Raw genomic sequence first — 22,564 nt, forward strand, 5'->3', positions numbered from 1 at the left:
GAGTCAGCAGCGCCCGGGGCTGGAGTGCCTCTATTTCAAGTCTGCGGTGCCTGTGCTTGACGTGCCTCTGACTGGGAACAGGGTTATCTGCATTTGAGTCAGTAATGACTATGCTTGGCGTCAGCAGTGTCTTTGCTAGAATCAGCTGTGGCTATGCTTGGAGCTAGCAGTGTCTCTGCTTCTGGTCAGAGTTATTTGAAACTGAAGCAGCAGTGTGTGTGATTGGAGTGAGGAATGGCTGTGTTTTTTTAATCAGCAGTGCTTGGAGTCATATCTGTCTGTACCTGGAGTCTACAGTTCCTGTGATGTGAATCTGAAGTGCCTGACTTTGCATTCAGAAGTGTCTGTGTGGGGATCTGGAGTGCCTGTGTCTGGTGTCAACTGTGACAGTTATCTCTGATACCAATCCAAGCATTAGGTTATCAAGAGCCTCAGGGTCAAAAGAGCCTGTTCGTAGTCGGTATTAGTGAAGTCTCCAGTGCCTATGTTTTTTGGATTCAGCAGTGCATGTGTTTTGAGTAAGCAGAGCCTAGGCTTGAAGTCAAGGAATTCTTTACCTGAATCAGCAGTGCCAGTGCTTGGCTGGGTCCAAACTGAGGAGGTGATGTGGGGAGCAAATAAATGATGGATTGAACGCAGATGTGTGACTGGGTAGCGAATGTTTGATTTTTTCAGTATTCCGTCCATCATCTGTTCTTTTTGCTTTTGCTGCCCTAGGTGTTAAGGGTATGCCCAGACATTGGTCCCATGCTCACTGTGCCCCTGGATTAAAGCTAACCTGGCTGAGGGATGATACCATGAAACCGGTTCCAAGATGCTTTTCTCTGGTCCAGGGAGGACCTGGCCTGACAGTTTGTGCTGCACTGTTCCCATGTGGAGCACGCTCAAGGCTGATTTGCATATGGCAGGTTCCAAACTGGGGTGGTGTGGTGAGCAAATATGCAATGGATTAAACACAGATCTGTGACTGGGGGTTTGTGAGAAGGTGGCCTGATATATGCTGCCCACTAGTTCTAGTGGGCACCTTGTATCAGTCCAAACAACCCCTTATGGTGAATGGTTAAAGACAACCTTTATTGAAAGCTATCCTAGTGGTAGCTATGGAGAGCAGCCTTCAGACTAAGTCTTGAAGGAATGTAAAGCAGCTTGTTTTAACAGTCTATAATCTCTTAAATGATCAAATGAAAAGACAACCACACCAGGTATATATTTAAAATATATGTATTTAAGATAACACACACCCCTCTAGTCTCTTTATGAGACTGGAGTTCGAAGTACTTAAGTTACAAGTGATTAAGCATCAGTAAAATCACAAATACAACCATATACAAAAAAAGTGGTATAAGAACCATGACTGGAATAGGCACTAGGCCTATTGCCTGTACTAATCGCTGGGACCCCAAGGAACCACCCAAGGTAGTGACACACGGGACCCACGGGAGCCGTATGCAGTGTGAAAACACAACCGCGGGTTCCTATTATCTTCTATGGGGAATGTCGCGGTTGGAATCATAAAGATTAGGGACACTTCTAATCGAGTCAGGACCAAACCCTCTTGGACTTATGTAATTCTAGGGCTAGCACCCACGAGCGCACTGGAGTACTCGAGTTACCTCACCCAGGGAAGCCGGGTGCATAGGTGTCTTTTGGTGTCTGGTCGCGTCGTCTATTCCAATGGAAGCCTGCAAAGAACTGCTGCTGCCGTGAAGAGGAGAAGTGTCCGAAGAGATCCAAGCCTGGATCTAGGATGTAAGAAACCTGAAAGCAGAGGGGACAGAGTCTGGGTCACTAGCCAGTGACCTGGGTAGGGCAAGATATACCAATGCCCACAGATGTTGGGTGCTTCAGGTGAGTTGATAGGTGTCTTGACTCTTCAGCCACGAGGTCCAGGAGGCGTTGACGAAGTCCACGAGCCGGATTCAAGCTGTCCCACAAAGTCTGTCGAGTGCTGCGGTGTCGGCGACCAGAATGGACCCAACAAGCCTTGGCAACGACAAGTCACAGGAATGCAGAGAAAGGACTGCGGTGCAGACCAGCAAGGTCCGATGGACTCACCCAGCGAGGGTAAGTAAGGGCACGTGTGGAGCAACCAGGAAAGCCCAAGCAGAGAAGGAGTTGCCTTCGTGGGGATCTGCTAGCCAACGGGCTAGTGATCGCGAAGGAGCCTCAAGCGGTCGCACTTGGAGCTGGCCCACGGGTCACTCGTGGAGTGGAGGCCAACAATCTTCGGTGTAGGAGGTGCTCAAGGTTGGGGCTACTCGGAGCCAAAAGCACAACTTCGAGGATGACCAGGAAGATAGCGTTGCTGCAAAAGTTCACGGTGTCCAGGGGTCATGGTTCCACGTCACCCACGATAGCCACGGGACTCAGCTTTGCTGTGGACTCAGGGTAGCCTCGGGGAAGTCTGGAAATCCACCTCTGGGGATGCAGACACTTCGGCGTCCGGCGGGAGCTTCAGAATTGCAGACCGGTCAGTTGCTTCTTTGGTGCTTGACAAGCAGGGGAGTCACTCCTTGACCCCAAGGGAGATTTCTTCTGTCTTCTAGTCGTAATAGAAAGTCGAAGGTCCAGGATATATGTTGTTTAGGGGATGGACTAACTCTAAGGCCCCACCTATGGGTGGACCTGGGGTGGGGGTGGTTACACCCATTCCCCTTTGTCCAGTTTCGCGCCAGAGCAGGGGCTGAGTGCTCCTGCAACCGGTTTGAACTGGGCTATGCACAGGGACACCTTGTGTGCCCCAGGCAGTGTCTCAAAAGCATTCTCTGAATGCACCCACCCTGCCCCAATACACATCTGCCTGTCTGGGGAGGTAGTTACACCTCCCGGTGACAGGAAACCTATTGTCCAGGCGCCCCCTGCCGGAGTTTCCCTCAGCAGCAGGAGGGCAGACCTGTGTCTGTGGCAGTGGCATCCATTGTGTGATGCCAGGGCTTTGGAAAGTTTTAACCGGTTTTAGCCAGTGTGAACATGTCTCTCCCTCTAGAAGGGTGGAATGCTACCCCCGCCGCCAGGACTGGCGGGGTAGGGGGGCGGGGGGGGATAGTATTCCAAAGCATTTGACACCAAACACGACATGTTTTGATGCAGCCATTCCAAAGTTAGCATTTACCGCGAGGTTATAATGCACTTAAGAGTATATGGTATGGCTGTATCACAGAACAGCCATAAGGTAGTATGAAGTATTGAAGTAAGCTGCAGAGGGGTTCAGCTCATGCTTGGGCACCCTCTCATATAAAACCAAGCACTCTGCCTTCAGGATTGTCAAGGCCTGCCATAGGAGTGGCTTATAGGTTTATATGTGTCTGTATAAGGTAGTGATATAGGTAGCCTATACCACAGTAAGGGGTGCAAGCACACCCTTACCCATGCTCAGTAGCGGACCTGTGGTGCCATTTTGGAGTGCTTCCCAGGGGTGGCATAATATATGCTGCAGCCCCTGGTAGGCCTCTGAGGTACCTATGCCCTAGGTACATAGTATACCATATACTAGGGGCTTATAAGGCACTCCAGAATCCAATTAGATATATACCTAATGTACATGCAAACCATTTTAGAGAGGAAGCAGCTAGACTGGGGCCCTGAATAGCAGGATCCCAGTCCAACTAAGTCATAAACCAGCAAAACACCAGGAAAAAAGTGGGGGCAACCATATAGTCAGATTCCACCTTCCTACAGGGTGAATATTTGATTTGTTCAGAATTCCGTCCATCCTCTCTTCTTCTTAATGCTTGGAGTCAGCACTACCTATGATTGGAGCCAATGACTTCTTTCATTGAATCAGCAGTGTCAGTGCTTCGAGTCGGGACTGACTATAATTGGAGTCTGGGTTATCTCCTGTACCTGGAGAGATCAATGCCTGTGTTTTGAAAAGGTCCCTGTGCTTGGAATCAGGATTGCCTGTAGTTCAGTTAGCAGTGCCTGTAGTAAGTATTATGTGTACATGAGTCTCTGCTTGGAGTAAGAATTCTTTATAAGAGAGCAGTGCATGTGCTTGAGCCAGCAATTCTTGTGTTTGGAGTCAGTAGTGCCTTGCTTAAAGTACAGAGTGTCTGGAATCAGGAATGCCTGTTACTGAAGGCAGTTATTACTGGGTTTTGAATCAGCAGCATTTATCTTCTGAATCAGCAGTGCTTGTGCTTGATTCTCAGCATCAGCAATATTAGTAAGCCGTGCCTGTAGTCAGGAGCTAGAGGGATCGGAGTCAGCATTATCTGTAATGAGTCAGGAGTGATTGGGATCAGCAGTGCCTGTGGTTGAAGTCAGGATTAACTGTTATTTAGCTTAGATGTGCCTGGAGTGAGCATTACGTGTGCCAGAGTCAGGAGTGTCTGTGTTTGGACGAAGAATTATTTTTAACTGAGAGAGCAATACACGTCATTGAGCCGGAGTGATCTGAAATTGAGTTAGCAATGCCTGTGTTTCGAGTCAGCAGTGCCTGAGTTTTATCAGCAGTGTCCATCTTTGAATTTAGGAGTGGGTGGAATCATTAGAGCCTATTTTGAATGAGCATTGCCCATGACTGGACACAGTTGTTCCTACGTTTTGAATCAGCAGTGCCTGTGCTTGGAATCAGGAGTGCCTGTGAATGCAGTCTGGTTTACCTGTGAACAGTGCCTGTCCGTGAAGTAAGCAGTGATAGTGTGTTACATCAGTAGTACATGCACTTGGAGACAGCTACACCTGTGTTTGAAGTCCATGTTAGCTGTAATGGAGGCATCAGTGACTGTGTATTTAATAAGCAATATTTTGAATAAGCAGTGCCAGTGACTGGAATAAGCAGTGCCCACTTTAATCAGCAGTCAGTGCCTGTGCTTGGAGCTAACAGTGCCTGTGCCTGAAGTCAGGAGTATCTGTGCTTGGATTCAGAAGTGCTTGAAGTTAGCAGTGCATATGTTTGGAATCAGGAGTGCTTGTGACAGAAGTCTGTTAGACCAGTGCTTGGAGTCAGGATTATCTGTAATAGAGTTAGCAGTGCCTATATTTGGAGTCAGTGTTATCTGAAATGCCTATGTTTGGGAGTCAGTATTTGCTGTACTGGAGATGGGTTGTTCTGTGCTTGGTGTCAGGATTATCTGTAACTGAGTGAGCAGGGCCTAGAGTCAGGAGGTCCTGTGTCTGGAGTTACCATTATCTTTAATGAGACAGGAGTGTCTGTGACTAGACTGAGAAGCGGCTGTGACCAGAGTCAGCAGTACCTGTGACTAGAGTCAGCAGCGCCTGTATTTTGGAGTCAGGGTTATTTAAAATAGAGTCACCAATGCCTGTGTTTGGAACCAGTAGTGCCTGTGACAGGAGGTAGTAGTGCCTGTATTTAGTATCAGGTGTGCTCATCGAGTTAGTATTGGATTGTAACTAATTGACATATTAGGAGCAGAAAGGGTTAAGTCTGAGCTGGGAGATGAAATTACATGGCCCTTCCCTCACAGACCATCAATAAGGTAACACACCTCTCAAAACACAGGAGTCATGGACACAGGCTCCCCCCCATTGGGCACCAGCAGGGGAGCTACTTCCCCGCCTCCCTTAAACATTCCACAAGGGCAGGGGGTGCTGCTGCCCCTACACCACCCTCAGCTCTGCTCCTGAGGGTCTGCAGCTCTTACACGAGCCTCCGCTCTGCTCCCTGGGGGCTGTAGCTCCTACACCAGCCTCAGCCTTGCTCCTTGGAGGGAATGCAGCTCCTACACCTGTCTCAGCTCTGCTCCTGGGGGGCTGCAGCTCCTTCACCAGCATCAGCTCTGCTTCTGGGGGGGGGGGGCTGCAGCCTCTACAGCAGCCTCAGCTGTACTCCTTGGGCCTCAGCTCTGCTCCGGGTGCAGCTCCTACATCAGCCCCAGCTCTGTCCCTTGGGTTCTTCAGCTCCTGCACCAGCCACCGCTCTGGTCCTTGGAGGGGGGGGAGGGGGGAGAGGGCTGCAGCTCCTACACCAGCCTCATCTCTGATTCCCCCCAGAGATTGAAGATTGGAAAGAGCTTGTGAATGAAGTGGGTATTGGGGAAAGTGTAGAGATGCTCCATGGAGTCCGCATTGTACAGGGACAACCACCCCTTCTCGTAGTCCAGATAAACCCCCAGCTTCCAGGGCCTCTCTGAAGGATACAGAGGGGTCAGAGGGGAGGTGAGAGCCCAGTATTGATCATTCCACCCTCTCTCCACGGCCCAGACTCCCCCCTCAGGTGACCATGTGATCCTTTGCTTCCTGTTCACAGACTCTGCTATGACCCCCACAGTCCATGCTGCCTCCTCCTGCATCAACTGCACCTCCCAGTATTGTTTGCCTGAGGTGAACCCCTCGCTCCCCAGCACACACCAGCAGCTGAATCTCTTGGGGGTGTCTGACAAGGGCTGGATTGTGTCTGTCCATTTCACATGTTTTCCCCCCTCAGACAGTTGGAGCTTTGGATGTGCTGTATCTTCATCCAGAGTCATCATCACTGCAGAGAAGAGATATAGAATTAGAGATATAATGCACACAAATAAAGCATATCATTGTAGTTTATTTTCAGATAATTGACAGAAGGCAAAACCATCTATACGGCAACTATCTGGAAGGTCACAGTGCACTGTACTGCACTAGACATCACTTATCTGAAAGGCGCACACACACTGTACTATACACTACACTAGACAACACTTGTACAATACACTTCACTATACAGCAGCTACGTGGTAGAAACACACTGTACTGCCCTGCATCAATCAAATCAATCAGGATTTATAAAGCGCAGCAAATCACCTGTAAGGGTCTCTAGGCGCACTGCACTAGACAATACCTATTTGGAAGGAGCGGACTGTACTGTTCACTGCACTAGACAGGATCCATCTGAAAGGGCCACATTACTTCACACTGCACTGGGCAGGACCTATCTGAAGGGAACACACTGTACTGTAAACTTCACTAGACAGCACCGATTTGAAAGGCGCAAACTGTACTTTACAATATACCACACTGTATAGCATCTACTGGAAGAAGCGTACCGTATAATATACTGTTCTGCATCACCTACCTAGAAAGAACAAGCTGTGCTGTATACTACATTTGGCAGCCCCAATCTGGAAGGAGTGCTTTTATTGTGAACTTGCAATACACAGCACCTATGTGGACAGTTTATACAATACTATACATTGCATTAGACAGCAACGTATCTGATAAGAGCACACTGTATTGAACACTGCACCAAACAGGACCTATTTCAAAGGACCACACTTTACTTTATACTGCACTAGACAGCATCTACCTGAAAGGAGCACACTATACAGTCCGATATATTGTATTATACCTCTTTTCAAACAACAAGGGGACCCAAGTAAAGTCAGCCAGGGACCTAGGGAATCAATTATTTTGTGCTACAATGGTCCCTAGGGAGGTAGGGATAGGAAGTAACAAATGAATACAGACCCAATCAGTGCTGTATTGGTTAACTTATCCAGCCGGACAGAGGTTCAATATTTAATTTATCAGCAAGTTTTTTGGATATAAACAAACACAAATACTGAAAAGTGGGACACAAGCCTGCATCCTACTACACAAACATACAAACATAAAATAGGGAGAACATTTAAGTGAGGCTCAGGCAACGCTTACGGTTTGATTTGCCCAGTAGTATAAATTTTAAGAAACAAATCGCAAGTAACGTCTCCACACAGTTAATAATGACATCACATTTAGTGCATGAGGCGTTTTAAGGTGTCGACGGCGTTTCGATCCAAGTGAGCAATGCGTGGATCATCTTCAGGACATTATATTAGCATGCCTGTATATAAGTGCCTAAGATAACTGTAAATTAGACATAGGTCAAGAGAAGGGAGGAAGAAGACATACGGAGAAAATTAGGTGGGTGTATATCATCGGTATACAGCCTCGAGAGACCACAAGCTAGTCTGAACAAAAAAAAATGTGTTTCAAAGAATTATCAAGACGCATTGGTAAAAAACAGTGGTAATAATGAATCACGTGGTGCAGTGAAAAGGAGTAAGTGACTGAGTGAGATAATAAGTTTTGGAGTTAGCGTGACTGCATACATTTAACGCTTGGTCAAAACAATCGTGTCATGTCGATAAGGTATCACTACATTCAGCAGTATGAGCTTTTATGGTAGTAAACTAGCATTTTAATAAACAAGAAAATTGTGGCGCAGTGGATACGTGAAGGAGAAAAAAGAGAGAAATAGATCAAGAACGTCGCAGTGAGTGAGGAGAAAGTTTCTGCTGCGGGTATTAGACCATATTTAAGCAGAAAAACATGGCGCATGTGTGATTTAAAAATGACAAGAGGATGCCGTAGTGAAAAGTTAAAAACTCTAGGTTGAAGGCCGTACTTGGCAGACAAGGGAATGTAGCAGCAAGAGGACAGGGGCTCAGAGATAACCGCCGTGCGCAGCGGACGGGGTTGCCGTGGTAGAGGATGAAAGAATATAGGCACAGAAGGATCCTTACTTGGGGAAGTCCGAAGGGCCTGCCACGAGACTGTGGGTGTGACAACACAGGATGCGGGAACATCCGGGCTCGGTAGGGGCTCCTACGGGAGTGGGAGAGTACCCAGAATTAGCGGCAGTGAGGAAGCAGGAGTGCGAGGAAGAAAGTGTGTACGATGATGCTTGCCGGCCGTCGCAGATATGCGGTACTGGCAGGTCGAGGATCAAGGGGTACTTCAGGGAACACTTCAGGAGGGGCTGTGTGTAATATGAATTCGCGATGGCAGCGCAATGGCCTGAAAGCAATGGGGGTGTTAGTTTGTACCGGAATGAGGTCATGTAGTGTGGCGGATGCACAGGACAGGGACTCACCTCAAGTAAAGAAATTTCGGGGATTCACGGGAGTGGAGCTACAGGCGTAATGACCTGGAAGGAATTGACAGGGGGTCAATTCCGCTGACAGCAACTGGGAATTGAGGAGCTAAAAGAGAGCTGTGGAGGCGTGCTTACCAATAGTCGATGAATGCGCCGTGCTGCTCAGGGGGTCGGCATCCGGGATAGCGGAGGGAAAGGTGACTAAGGCTCTGCTTCAAGTAGTGATAGAAGTGCCCTGATAGGTCAGTTGAGTCATGTGATGGAAGTTTATCAGAAAGTGAAGAAGAGCCTGGAAGATGGAAACGGTGGCCATATTAGAGTGGGGTGAGTTCCATAGAGTGAATGTAGGAAGATTTGAATTGAGTGTGATGAAGAAAGGGTGAAGGCGGGTGGGAGGACAGAAAAGAAGAATGGGTGACATAATTCCGTGACAAAGTAATAATGGCTAAAAACCTTTTCAACAAAATTGTAGGCTAAAAAACCTATGAAACAGAATTACATAAAAATATATTCGAGGGAGCAGACCAAGTTTAGTCCTTGAATTTAGATAAGACTGGTCCAGTCCTCAAGGCGATTCAACCCTGTATGTAAACTGTTGGTTTTCAATATCCATTTGAGTTCTTCTTTGTTTAGACCAGGGGTACTCATAGTACGGCCCGCGGGACGCCAACGGCCCGGCAAGCCTTTCTTGGCGGCCCGTGGACCTTGCAGACATCGTGCCGGTGTTTTTTGTTTTTTTTAACAGTGTCAGCAAACACAGACTCTGCTCTGTGGGGGCCCGGGGATTCAAGCGATAGTCCGAGTGGAGCTGCTGGGGCGCTAAGAGGTGAAATACAACAAAGCCTCGTTATCATGCAAATGGTCTCTTAAAGACCTGTGAAGTACTCGGGTGGGGCTGTGTGTGTGCCCTGGAAGGGAAGCTGCCTCAGCTGCCACACAAGCTGAGGGGGGAGCAGGGGGGGGGGGGAGAGGTGACAAAGAATGACAAGAGAACAGCAGGGTGTGAGAGTCGGGTTAGGGGACAGAGGGTGACAGAGGGCAGTAGGGAGAGACAGAAACAGACAGAGACAGATAGAGATAGAGACAAACAGAGACAGGGACAGACAGAGACAGATAGGCAGAGACAGGGACAGACAGATAGAGGCAGAGACAGACAGAGAGGCAAAGAGACAGACGGAGAGGGAGGCAGAGAGGGAGACGGAGAGGGAGGGCGACAGAGAGAGAGGGAGACGGAGAGAGAGAGGGAGACGGGGAGAGAGAGGGAGATGGGGAGGGAGGGAGACGGGGAGAGGGAGGGAGATGGAGGGGGAGGGAGACGGGGAGAGGGAGGGAGACGGGGAGAGGGAGGGAGACGGAGAGGGAGGGAGACTGAGAGGTAGGGAGACAGAGGGAGGGAGACAGAGGGAGGGAGACAGAGGGAGGGAGACTGGGAGAGGGAGGGAGACGGGGAGAGGGAGGGAGACGGAGAGGGAGGGAGACGGGGAGAGGGAAGGAGACGGAGAGGGAGGGAGAGAGGGGAAGAGGGGAAGAGGGGGAGAGGGGGAGGGAGGGAGGGAGACGGAGGAGGGAGGGAGACGGAGGAGGGAGGGAGACGGAGGAGGGAGGGAGACGGAGGACAGAGGGAGAGGGAGGGAGACGGAGGACAGAGGGAGATGGAGGACGGAGGGAGACAGAGAGAGACGGAGAGAGGGAGGGAGAGGGAGGGAGGGAAAGTGAGAGAGGGGGAGGGAGACAGAGAGGGAGGGAGACAGAGAGAGAGGGAGACAAAGAGGGGGACACGGAGAGACACGGAGAGGGAGACAGACGGATAGAAGGAGAGAGGGAGGGAGACGGAGGAGGGAGGGAGATGGAGGAGGGAGGGAGTTGGAGGAGGGAGGGAGACAGAGGGAGAGGGAGGGAGACGAAGGGAGAGGGAGGGAGACGGAGGGAGAGGGAGGGAGACGGAGGAGGGAGGGAGGGAGGGAGATAGAGAGAGGGAGAGAGAGAGATATGTGTATGCCGGGTCCGGTGGCTCAGTGGACGAAGGCGTCCGCTGCAGGGACCTGTGTTCCTCCTCATGGTCACAGTTTTTTTTTTGTTGCTCTAGCCCCGCCCCCTCCCCCAATGACCCCGCCCCCAAGGTGCGGCCCTCGGCCACAAACCACACTGTAAATTTGTCCCCCAAGAGAAAGTTTGTGAGTACCCCTGGTTTAGACGTTTGCCAATGTCATCTCCCCTTGGCGGGAGTTTGACCACAGTTATAATAGTCCAGCGAATATCATCCTCGGAATGGCCATTTTCAGTGTAATGTTCCACCAGAGGTGCATTGGGTGTCTTGCATCGTATTCTGCTCCGGTGTTGGCAGATGCGAATGCGTGTTTTTTGGGTACTCTCTGAAAGGAGCACAATGTACTATACAATATACTGCACTATACTGCACCGACTTGGAAGAAGTGCACTGTAGCATACAAAACACTGCACTATACTACACCTACCTCGAAGGAGCACACTGCACAGTACTGCACTAGACAGCATCTATTGGGAAGGAGTATACTTTTTATACTGTACACAGCACTAGACAGTACCTATCTGGAAGGAGTACACTGTACAGTTCACCGCACTAGATGGCACCTATCTCAAAGGACCACACTATACTTTAAACTGCACTAGACAGCGCCCATCTGAAAGGAGCACACTGTACATTATACAGTACTGTATATCACCTACCTGGAAGGAGTACACTGTACTGTAATGCACTAGCAGCACCTATTTGGAAGAAGCACACTCTAATGTGCTGCACTACACAGCATCTACCTGGAAGGAGTGCACTGTATTGTACACTGCACTAGACTGCACATATCTGAAAGTAACACACTGAACTGTATAATATAGTGCACTAACAGCACTTATGCAGAAGAAGCACACTGTAGTGCCCATAGAACATCTATCTTGAAGGAGTGTACTTTAGTGTACTGTGTGCTGCACTAGACAGTACCTAGATAGAGAAATCACCTTGTGTTGTACAATATACTGCATTATACAGTACCTTCACTAGAAAGCACCTGACAGGAAAGACCACAGTGTACTTTACACTGCAATACACAGCTGCTACTTGAAAAGAAGCACACTGTACCATACAATATACTACACTATACAGCACATAACTGGAAGAAATGCACTGTACTATACAATATACTGCACTGTACAGCACCTACCTCGGAGTGCACTGTACCTTGCACTGCACTACACAGCAGCTATCTGAAAGAAGCACACTGTACTATACAATATACTACACTATACAGCACCTACCTGGAAGTAGTGCACTGTAATATACAATATACTGCAGTGCATAGCACCTACCTGAAAGAAGTGCACTGTACTATACAATATACTACACTGTACAACACCTACCTCGAAGGAATGTATTGTAATTTAGCACTAGACATACAAGGTGTGAACTGTACTGAACACTGCACTAGAGAGCAGTGCAGGAGCAGTGATGTGCTTTACACACAGTTTTATTGTAGAAGGAGGATGACACCCACTGGGCACTATTAATGAAACATGAAGTGTATGGAGTCCAGCAAAAACAGGAACTCGTCAGTACACTGCAGTGCAGAGTCCACTGCTGAGAGTGCAGTGGGCTAGACAGCCTACTGTACTAAACTGACAACTGTGCTAGAGAGCCCGCTATACTAAACAATGTGCTACAGCACCTACAGTCCTAGGTGACAGACAGCACTACACAGCTCATTGTATTACAGAGGACACTGCAGACAGCATACACTTTCAAATGGTAGAGTATACTAGACAGCTCACTGTACTGCAGGTCACATTGCTTCTAGTACACTGAGCTAGGAATCCACTGTACCAGACATTACCTTGCACCAGATGGTAGACTGCACTAAAAAAAGGTCACTGTACTGCAGGACATACTGTGGACAGTACACACTGTACTAGACGTCCACAGTACTAAACATGTTACGGCACCTGATGGTAGACTGCAATAAAAAAAAGGTCACTATACTACAGAATACACTGCAGACACTACACACTTACTTTGCGCCCAGAGTACTGGACAGAACCCTGCATCAGATTATTGACTGCACTAAAAAAGCTCAATATACTACAGAATACACCGTAGACAGCACACACTGTACTAGGCACCCACTGTAGTAGACAGAACCCTGCTCCAGGTGATAAACAGTGCTGAAAAAGGTCACTGTATTACAGAACATACCGCAGAATGTATACTCTGGACTAGGTGTCCACTGTACTAGGTAGGAAACTGTGCTAGAGCACCCATGGTACTAGGCATTTGATACTGTTAATCCCGCCATTCTGACCAACCACCTGCATGAGCTAGGAATCAGAAATAAAGCCCTATCCTCACTTACGTCTTTTTGGCAGAAAGGCAATAATACATCACTCTAGAGGAATTGGTCTCTACAACATGGAATCTTCCCTGTGGTGTTTCCCAAGGAGCCTCTCTAAGCCCCACCCTATTCAATTTGTGCATCAGCTCTTAAACCTATCAAAACCTTTGGGTTCTCAGTTGTTGGAACATGGATGCCGGAAAACTGCCTCAGATTAAAGTAAGGCAAGACCAAAATTCTATTCTTCGAAAATACCATCAACTTTTGGTTCCCGGTCTGTTGGCCACCAGATATGGGCCCTGCCCCATCCTCAGTGGAAAAGGTTAGAAACCTGGGGGTCATTTTTGACAAAACACTCTCCTTTAAGAACCAGATTATTCAAATAGCTTATTCAGTTTTCTTTATTTTGAAGTTCATGAGAAAAATGTTACCCTACATTCCCTATAATCATCAAAAGTAGATCATGTCAGCATTAAACTTGTTCAAATTGGACTATTGTAATGGACTATATATCAGCTTACAACACAAAATTGTATCTAAATCTACAAAACGCCGCAGCCCATATAATTTTCAGTCTCACTACATTTCACTCAGCTTCCAACTGCACTGGCTACCCATGAAGAAAGGGATTGCATTTAAAGCTGTGTGCACTGTCTTTAAGGCACTACACAACATCGGACTGGTCGCCCTTAAGCAGCTTTTTCACTGATATAATATTGAGGTGCCCAAGTTCAGACTTGCCCATTGGGGCAGTAAAAGCTTTGTAACCTGTACTGCAAAACTATGGACCTCCCTCCCTTTTGAATTGAAAAACTCACATACCCTTTTACATTTCAGGAAAGCATTGAAAACATGCCTCTTTTAACCCAGATGCCACATTGTATGGAATGGCGTAGACCGAAGTGGCATAGAGTGGAGTGCCATTCAATGGAGTGGAGTACAGTGGAGTAGCATACAGTGAAATAGCCAAATTGTATCCAGCCTGTTTCACGGATCGCCCTCATGCAATGCAGCGCCAAGACACCTTCAGGTATAGGAGCGCTATATAAAACAACTTTATAACATAACATAACCTCGACCTCGAAGCTGGGTAACCGGGTTCGAGTCTCGGAAGGGGTGCTAAACATCTTGTGATTCTGGGCAAATCACTTAATCTCCCCGTGCCTAAAAGTGAATGTGTCCTTGTGTACCAAAACTGGTGCTCAGGTAAAGCGCTCCGATACCCGATATCTTTGGGTATAGTTTGTGCTATATAAATCTCTACAAAAAAATAATAACATTGCACAGTGCTAGAGCTAGAACAGTGCAGAGCAAACACTGTCCCGCCAACTGTAGGAGACAGTACACTGTACCAGATGCTAGACTGCACCAAAAAAGCTAATTGCCCCACCGAGCACACTGCAGACAGTACACTGTACTTACTAGATGGCCACTGTACTACATAGAACACTGCTAGATAGACCACTGTGCTACAAAAATGAGGAACCGTTAACTAGATGGATACTGGATGAGCAGCAGTCAGGCGGTCTCCATGGACACGTTGTTGGGACTGACAGCACGAGAACAATGAGAACAGGATATGAAACATTTATGTGAATTGTGCTGCACCTTGATAAACAACTCAGGAATTATCAGAGTCTTCTGACTGAATCGTGATATTGAGCCCTAATGATGTCCGTAGGGACGAAACACGGTGGCTGGGCTGCGTTGACTGTTTTTGATGCATTGATTGAATAAATTTTTTGGGATCCATTAAGAAACATTGTGCCACCCTCATGAATATCTCTGCACACTTTTCTCAGGCCTGTCACTGCAGTGTCTGTGTGTGCAGTTTTAAACTGTCATGTTGACTTGCCAACTTCACACACTTGCCAGGCCCAAAGCTTCCCTTTTACTACATTTAAGGCACCCCTCAGGTAGGTCCAAGATAGCCCCATGGGCAGGGTACAATATATTTAAAAGGTAGGACATGTACTGGTGTGTTTTACATGTCCTGATAGTGAAATAGTGCTAATTTCATTTTTCACTATCTAGAGGTAATCATTGGAGCTGCCTTGTAACTTCTTACAAGGGTAACTTCCAATTGGGAAGAGATAGAGATTTGGAGTTTGGGGTCTCTGAACTCACAATTTAAAAAGACATCTTTTAGTGAAGTTGGTTTTTAAATTACGTGTCTGAAAATGTCCCTTTTAAAAAGTGGGCATTTTCTTGCTTATCCATTCTGTGCCTCTGCCTTTCTGTGGAACGGACGTCTGAGTTTGGTTGACAGTTCGGCTCTTGTGCATTCACTCTAGGCAGTCACACAAAGGGAGCTGAGGTATGCCTTGCATATCCTGATGTGCCATCACCAGGCTAATGGGCCTTCTTGAGCTAAAGCAGCGGGAGGAGTTGTCACCGACACCTAAAAAAGGCTGTGCGTTTCTTCAAACAAAACTGCCTCCACCCCCCCTGTAGTGTGTCAGGAGCCAGAACAGGTAAAGGCAGGGTCTTGTGCACTACAGAGACTTTATTTTGAAGTTTGCCTACTTCAAAGGCAGAAACTGGTATAAGTACAGGAGCTGTGACACTATAATATCAGAACACTTTCGGAAGGACTGCCACTTTGCGGTCTTGCTGTTCTGTGTTGGTCTGCTGCGTACTGCGTTACAGCAAACAAATGATGGACGGAATGTTGACAATGCAAACATTCTCCCCTAGTCAAAAGATCTGGGTTAAATCCATCGTTCTTTTGCTCACTACGCCACCCCAGTTTGGACCCAGCCATATGCAAATCAGTCTTGACCCTGTGCCCCATGAGAACAGTCCAGACCGAACTGCCAGGCCAGGTCCTCCCTGGACCGGAAACAACCATCCTGGGACCGGTTTTAGGGTATGTCACCCTTCTTAAGCCAGGCTAGCTTGAATCCAGTGGCACAGTGAGCAAGGGACCCACGTCTGGGCATACCCATCCCACTTAGGGCGAAAAGTGTTACAGCAAACAAATGATGGATGTAATACTGACAATGCAAACATTCTCCCCCAGTCATAAAATTTAGGTTAAATCCATCGTTCTTGTGCTCACTACGCCACCCCAGTTTGGACCCAACTATATGCAAATCAGTCTTGACCCTGTGCCCCATGGGAACAGTCCAGACCGAACTGCCAGGCCAGATACTGCTTCTATCTTGAGCATTTAAAGGACTGGACTCTACTTTCCAGATCTGGCAATCCTATGCATCTCCAAGGGCTTGTGTGTGCTTGCCCCCTGTTGTAAGTCTCAGGGTCAGAAAAGTCTTCATCTACAACTTGTTTCCAGCACTAGGACTTCTCTGCTGAGTACTGGGTTGCTAAGAGGTGTAAAATCCGATCCTGGGGCCTTAGAAGGGAGCGCTGTGCTGAAAACCAGGAGACACCGAAGCTGGGTCCCCGCTCACCAAGAACATGACGCATCTACTGTGACATCACAGCCCCGGCCTCACCAACAACATCGCTTCATGCCTTCATCGATGCCGCTGCCTGCACCAAAGCAGAGAGCACTGCTTTTTGAAGAGCACGATGTACCTCTCCGATGACATCGCAGCTCCTAGACTTCTGACAACAACTCCATCGGCTTCGACTTTGTCTCTGACCCCGCTGCCTGTACCGTGGCGGAGGGCACCGCTCGTGAAGAGCACGATGCTTCATCCAATCTCACATCGCAGCCCTGGGTCTGCAGACGACAGGGCTTTAGCACCAACGCCACGCCACTGCCTGCATCGAAGCTGTGGTCACTGATCGTGAGGAGCGATACAAATCAACTGCAGCAGCCAATACCAGCGCACCTGAACTCGTCATCATAGAGATCGACTTGCAATGCATGTGATGCCAAGGCCTCAACAACTGTTTGACTTTTGGAACTAATGCTTGCCCGTGCGCCTCATCTTCGGATTTCATTGCAAGGTCCTCGAGGCCTCTTCATTTACAAAGGTACTGTTATGCGGGTCTTCCAGACAACGCACCACTGAACAGTTGAATTTGTGTTGTTCGAAAAACGTGATAGCTCCAGTTAGCGCTATCTACTTCAAGGAACTGTATTTTTAGTTTATTCTTGCAAAATCCATGGGCCCGATTCACAAAGGTAAAGTTAGACGAAAGTCGAACTTTTACAACTTTCGGTATTCACAAAGGGCATTTACTGTTTGCAAATGCCCTTTGTGAATACAGAAAGTCATAAAGTTCGACTTTCGGTATTCACAAAGGTATTAACGAGTAGTAAATACCCTTTGTGAATACCAAAAGTCGTAAAGTGAGACTTTCGTCTTACTTTACGTTTGTGAACGGGGCCTGATTTTTTTCTTGTGTATGTTGGATTTTACTGTTTTGGTCTTGTTTTATTCAGATAAATATTGGCTATTTTTCCTAAATTGGTATGGACTAATTTTGAAGGGTTTTCACTGTGCTACTGTGTGTATTTGTACAAATGCTTTACATATTGCCTCTGGGATGAGTCTGACTGCTTGTGCCAAGCTATTTATTTATTTTATGGATTTATAGAGCGCGAAGCAACCCAACAGGGTTTCCTGGCGCTGAAAGCAGGACAATACGGGAGCCCCACAATGCAAATGATCACATGGAAGATTATGTTTGGTTGTATAGGAAGGTCTTTAGTTTCTTACGGAAGGTCAAGAGCGATTGACACGTCCTGAGTTCCAGAGGAAGGGAATTGCACAGAGAGCGGCCTCTTATACGAGCAAGATGGAACCTGGGCACTGAAAACAGAAAAAGGCTAGCAGATCTCAACCGTCGAGTGGGCACGTAAGATTTGATCAGACTTTGTATGTAGGGTGGCGCTAAGCCATGTTTGGCGTGAAACATGTAACATAAGGACTTAAACTCGATGCGTTTGTTCACCTTGAGCCAATGGAGTTGATGAAGTAAAGGTGAGACTGAGGCATGTCGAAGCAATCGGAAGAGGAGGCATGCAGCCTCATTTTGTATGAGCTGTAAACAGTGTACAGAGGCTTTATCAGCGCCTAGGTACAATGAATTGACGTAGTCAAGCCTGGATGTCACCAATGCCTGCATAACCGTTCTCTGGGCAGCTGGTGGAATTAGCTAGAGGACTTGTTTTACCTATGAAGGAACGCAAAGCAGGTTGCAGTGACCCCAGACACTTGGGTTTTGAGGGAAAGTTTGTTGTCAAGAGTAAAACCCAAGTTCTTGACTTTAGGGAACGGAGCAGGCGGAGGTCCCAAAGTATCAACACAATGGTTAGTCCCCCAGAGTTTGGGATTGTTTCCAAGAATTAGAACCTCTCTTTTAGTACCGTTCAGCTTCAAGGCATTTCTGGACATCCACAAAGAGATATTACTCAGTCCAAGCTGGAGCAGGGAAGGGTCTTGATGCTGAGCGGCAGAGAGAGAAAAGATGAGCTGTGTCAAATCTGCATAGGTAAAAACAGTCAGTCCCGACTTCTCCGCAATGTGTGCCAGAGGGTGAACATAGAGGTTAAAAAGTAGAGGGCTTAAAATCGAACCCTGCGGCAATCCTGATGATAAAGATACTGGGTTTGATTTAGTGGCATAAGAAAAGATTTGAAACAAGTGTTTTTTTAAGAAAGAGATCAACCACCTCAAAGCCACGCCCTCAATACCTGCAGCTTTCAGACTATCAGCCAAGATAGTGTGTGAAGCTGTGTCGAATGCCACACTCAAGTCTAGTAAGATGAGAGGTGCTGTGCCACCACAATCAAGCTGCTGCCTGAGATATTGAGTGACCCCAAGCAGGGCCAATTCGATTCTGTAAGCAGCACGGAATCCAGATGGAGACAGATGAAATAGGTTGTGAATTGCCACGTGAGTGGAGCACTGGGAGTTGATATGTCTCTCCAAAATCTTACAGAAACAGAAAGGAGGGTATAGGGCGATAATTTGACCTGCAAAGCGGATCAAGACCTGTCTTTTTCAGAAAAGGAAGCACAAGGGCGTGTTTCCAGTTTAGAGGAAAATTAAGAATCACGCTAAGGACTGACTCGTCCAAAAACCTGAGCTTGGCTGGGCGAAGAGGGTCGAAAGGGGAGCTGGACATGATAGCTCCCAATAGTAATATCAGAGTGGTCAAGTACAGCGGGAGCCAGGCCCTGATTTGTCGAGATTCCTCAGACGAGGAAGCCTGGTGTTGAGTGTCAGCCGGATCAGCATAAGAGGTAGCAGAGAAGGTAAAGTTACCTTGATGGTATGAGTCTGACACAAGTTGGCAGTAAATAGACTACCTTATTGAGAAAAAAGGCTGATAGTTTGTTACACTGAAGTTGCATGAGTTAGGGAGGAGGCAGGAAGGAACTAGCTGCTGAGAGTTCCTTCACCACTTTAAACAGGGTTTTCTGGCAATGTTGGGAATTCGTGATCCTTTCTGGAAAGAAGGTGGCGCGAGCTGATCTACACAGAGCATGGTATTTTTTCAGGGCTGCCAAGTAAGCTAGCTTAGCCTCAAGCAAATAGTGCTTTCTCCACTGTCTTTGTGGGACTTTGCTGTGGTTTTTGTCTTGTTTGAGAGAGTCAGTGAACCAAGGGTCAGGAGGGTGCACTCTGAATTGAGGTTTGACTTGATGAGGGACGGTCAAATCAATAGCCTCCAAGAGCTAATGGTGCACGAAAATTTGGTCGAGATCAAGTTGAGATGTAAGAGTAGAAACTTTGTTTAAGAGCCGTTCCTTGAAAGCCGACATATCAAGTTTGGACCAGTTCCTGGATTTTTGCATACAAGTCGCTCGGGCAAGAGGGGCCGGAAGGAATGTTATAGTAAAAGGAACTTCAAAGTGATCAGTCCAGCACAGTTGAATAGGCAGTGAAACAGACAGAGTCAACAGATTAAAAAAACATATGGTCCAAAAGGTGTCCTGCTGAGTGAGTCGGTGACGAGTTAAGAAGCCGAAGGCTAAGAGAGTTCAAGTCTTCTATAAAGGCTAATTCTGGTTTATTATTGGGGTCCTCAAGAAGGAGGTTGAGGTCTCCAAGCACAGAGAAATTGGCCACCCGTAAAATATGGGGGGCCAACGAGTCACGAGGGCAGAGCCCCAGTTGTTAGAAGGTCCAGGGAGGCGATAAATAAGGACACCGAGAAGGGGAATTTGGGGATAAAAGGAATGGAGAAGAGCAAGGCTTTGCAGTTGGGGATTTGAAATTCCTCGATTTTACAGCTATAGAGTTCCCTAAAAACAATGGCAATACCAGCGCCCATTTTGTGGGGTCTATTTATACCGAACAGCGCAAAGTTGTCAGGAAGTGCAGCAATCACATCAGGCGTGGACCCATTGTGAAGCCAGGTCTCGGTTAAGAAAACCACATCAGGGTCAGCATGAACAAGAAAGTTAAATAGGTGAAGCTGATGTTTGGCTAAGGGCTGGCAGTTAAGGCTGAAACAGCGAAATCCGCAGAGTACGCGATAGCGAGCCCCAGCAAGAGCCGGGGGCATGGTGAATCCAATCCGACTGGAAGGTCCAAACCCGTCTGCTGAAAGGAGTTAAAGGTGCCGTTAAACTTGCAACTAGAATAATACAGAGGACCAGTAGTAGCAGGATCAAAAATCTGACAGCAAGCATTAGGTGTGGGTCAAAGCTTGAAAAGGGCGTGAGAAGAATACTTTCTGGGGCTTTGCAGAGGAGGAGCAGGGGTTCTGGCCCCTGGCCGTGGACGGGCACAGACGTGCTTGCCTTTGGCGAGTCCATTGCGCGCCTTCGCTGCACGCGTCCGCTGCACATCCGCTTCGGCATAGTTTATATAGTAAAGTGTGGTGGCTGTAAACACTAGACCGCCCCACCGGAAGTGCCAAGAGCAAGAGGAAGAGGAGTGGCCTGACAGATGTGGCAGTACCCTCCGCACAAACGGCACACAGCCGTGACGGACCAGGGCGGGAGTCGCTACAGGCCAGGCGGACTTGAAAATGCAGGCAGGAGCGGAGTAATGAGTTACCAAGGGATTGAGCAGGGGTCATCTTAGCTGTGTGACTCCCTTGTCCGGACTAGAGTGAGGGTCTCTACTTGGACAGGGTGCAAACTGCTGCCAACTAGAGGTCCCATTTCCTATATTGGCCTTAGGAAACTGGGCACCTTGCCACTGTACTACAGTGGGAAAATGTGTGTACCCTTCCTACACATGCCAGGAAAGTGTGCTTACTTGGTTGGTTTAGGTGTTTTACCTGTGAGTGCCCTAAAAAAGGTACACCGCAAACCCAGGACAGGTACTGCACTGGCTAGTAATGGGATGCAACACTGATTGTGCCACCCACCAGAATAGCCTGTCAAACATGTATCATGCTGAGGTTGGCCTTTCTCACTCATTAGACAACCCTGAAGGGGCCTTTCACTACCACCAGAGCAACCTAGCGTACGTCCTGAGGGGTGAAGCATATGGTAGGTGGTGGCCAGGTAGGTACACATACCGTACTCCGTACGGGTAGCAAAAAAAAACCCATGTGAGTTTTCCCTACCTAGGAGGTCGGCTCTTCCTAAGGGTCACTTCCTGGGTTGTGCTGATTCTCTTGTGGCCCTAGGGCATCTTCCAACTGTAAATGCAGTGTGAAGTTGTGCGCATCCTTCCTACTCATGTTAGGAAGTTGTGTTTACCGGATGTTTGTAAAACATGTCACAAGACTGCCATTTCAAGCCAGTGGGTTCGCACTTGCACCTATGGTGGCTTTAAATATGTGTCAAGCCTGCCATTGCAAGCTGGTGTCTGTGCACTGGCTCCAATGGTGGTTTTAAACATGAGTCCAGCCTGTCAATGGAGGCCAGTGTGTGCGCATTGGTACTTATGCTCAGGCTGGTTCCTAATTCACAACCCCATCCCGAAGTGACCTTTCTCTACCACTAGATCACCACTAAGGCAAGTCCTGAGTGGTGAGGCAAGTGCTATTTGAAAAGCAGGGCAGGTACACATGTGTTCCCTGCCTGGGTAGTGAAGAATATCCATGTGTGTTTTCACTACCTATGAGGTTTGCTCTGCCCATAGGTTAACATAGGAGAAGGGTGGGAATGACTTCGGACTGCAATAGTGGATTGTAGTTGAGCAGCCTCATAAGGTTTCCTATCATTGGATTCACAATGACAACACCTTTCCCTTGGGAAAGGTGGTTTTGTCATTACTAGCTTTGACATGCCAACTTCTAGCAAGTGGGCATTTTTTTCTGTTCTAAAAGTCTTTGTGTGCCTTTTCGTTGGCTTCATCCCACATGGGAGGCTGGGGGAGCACAGCTGGGCATTCCCCCGCGGCAGCTATAAACATTGGGCATGTAACTGTAACAACAGACCTCTGCCATTTGAGGGCCTGGCTGGATAGATTGGAGGAAGAGGTTTTGACACTTGGCCTCTGGAGCCAGATCATGGCCCCATTAAAGATTAAGATCTGCATTCCACAGCCTCATGACAGACAGGACAGAAATTTAGGAGAGACATCTGTGGTTC

At 47.8% G+C, this 22,564-nt stretch overlaps 1 protein-coding gene across 1 annotated transcript in view; it reads right to left on the reverse strand.

The window, feature by feature from the left end:
- Nucleotides 1–1,209: 1,209 nt before the first annotated feature.
- LOC146830286 (E3 ubiquitin-protein ligase TRIM39-like) overlaps nucleotides 1,210–22,564 on the reverse strand; it is a 316,726-nt gene continuing 295,371 nt past the window's right edge. The window contains exon 6 of the mRNA XM_085604475.1: nucleotides 1,210–6,436. Within this exon, the coding sequence (XP_085460601.1) occupies nucleotides 5,925–6,436 (512 nt within the window). The 3' untranslated portion in view covers nucleotides 1,210–5,924. The remainder of the gene's footprint in view (nucleotides 6,437–22,564) is intronic.

This window comes from Triturus cristatus, chromosome 5_1 (assembly GCF_964204655.1).
Source record: "Triturus cristatus chromosome 5_1, aTriCri1.1, whole genome shotgun sequence".
Taxonomy (NCBI): Eukaryota; Metazoa; Chordata; class Amphibia; order Caudata; family Salamandridae; genus Triturus; species Triturus cristatus.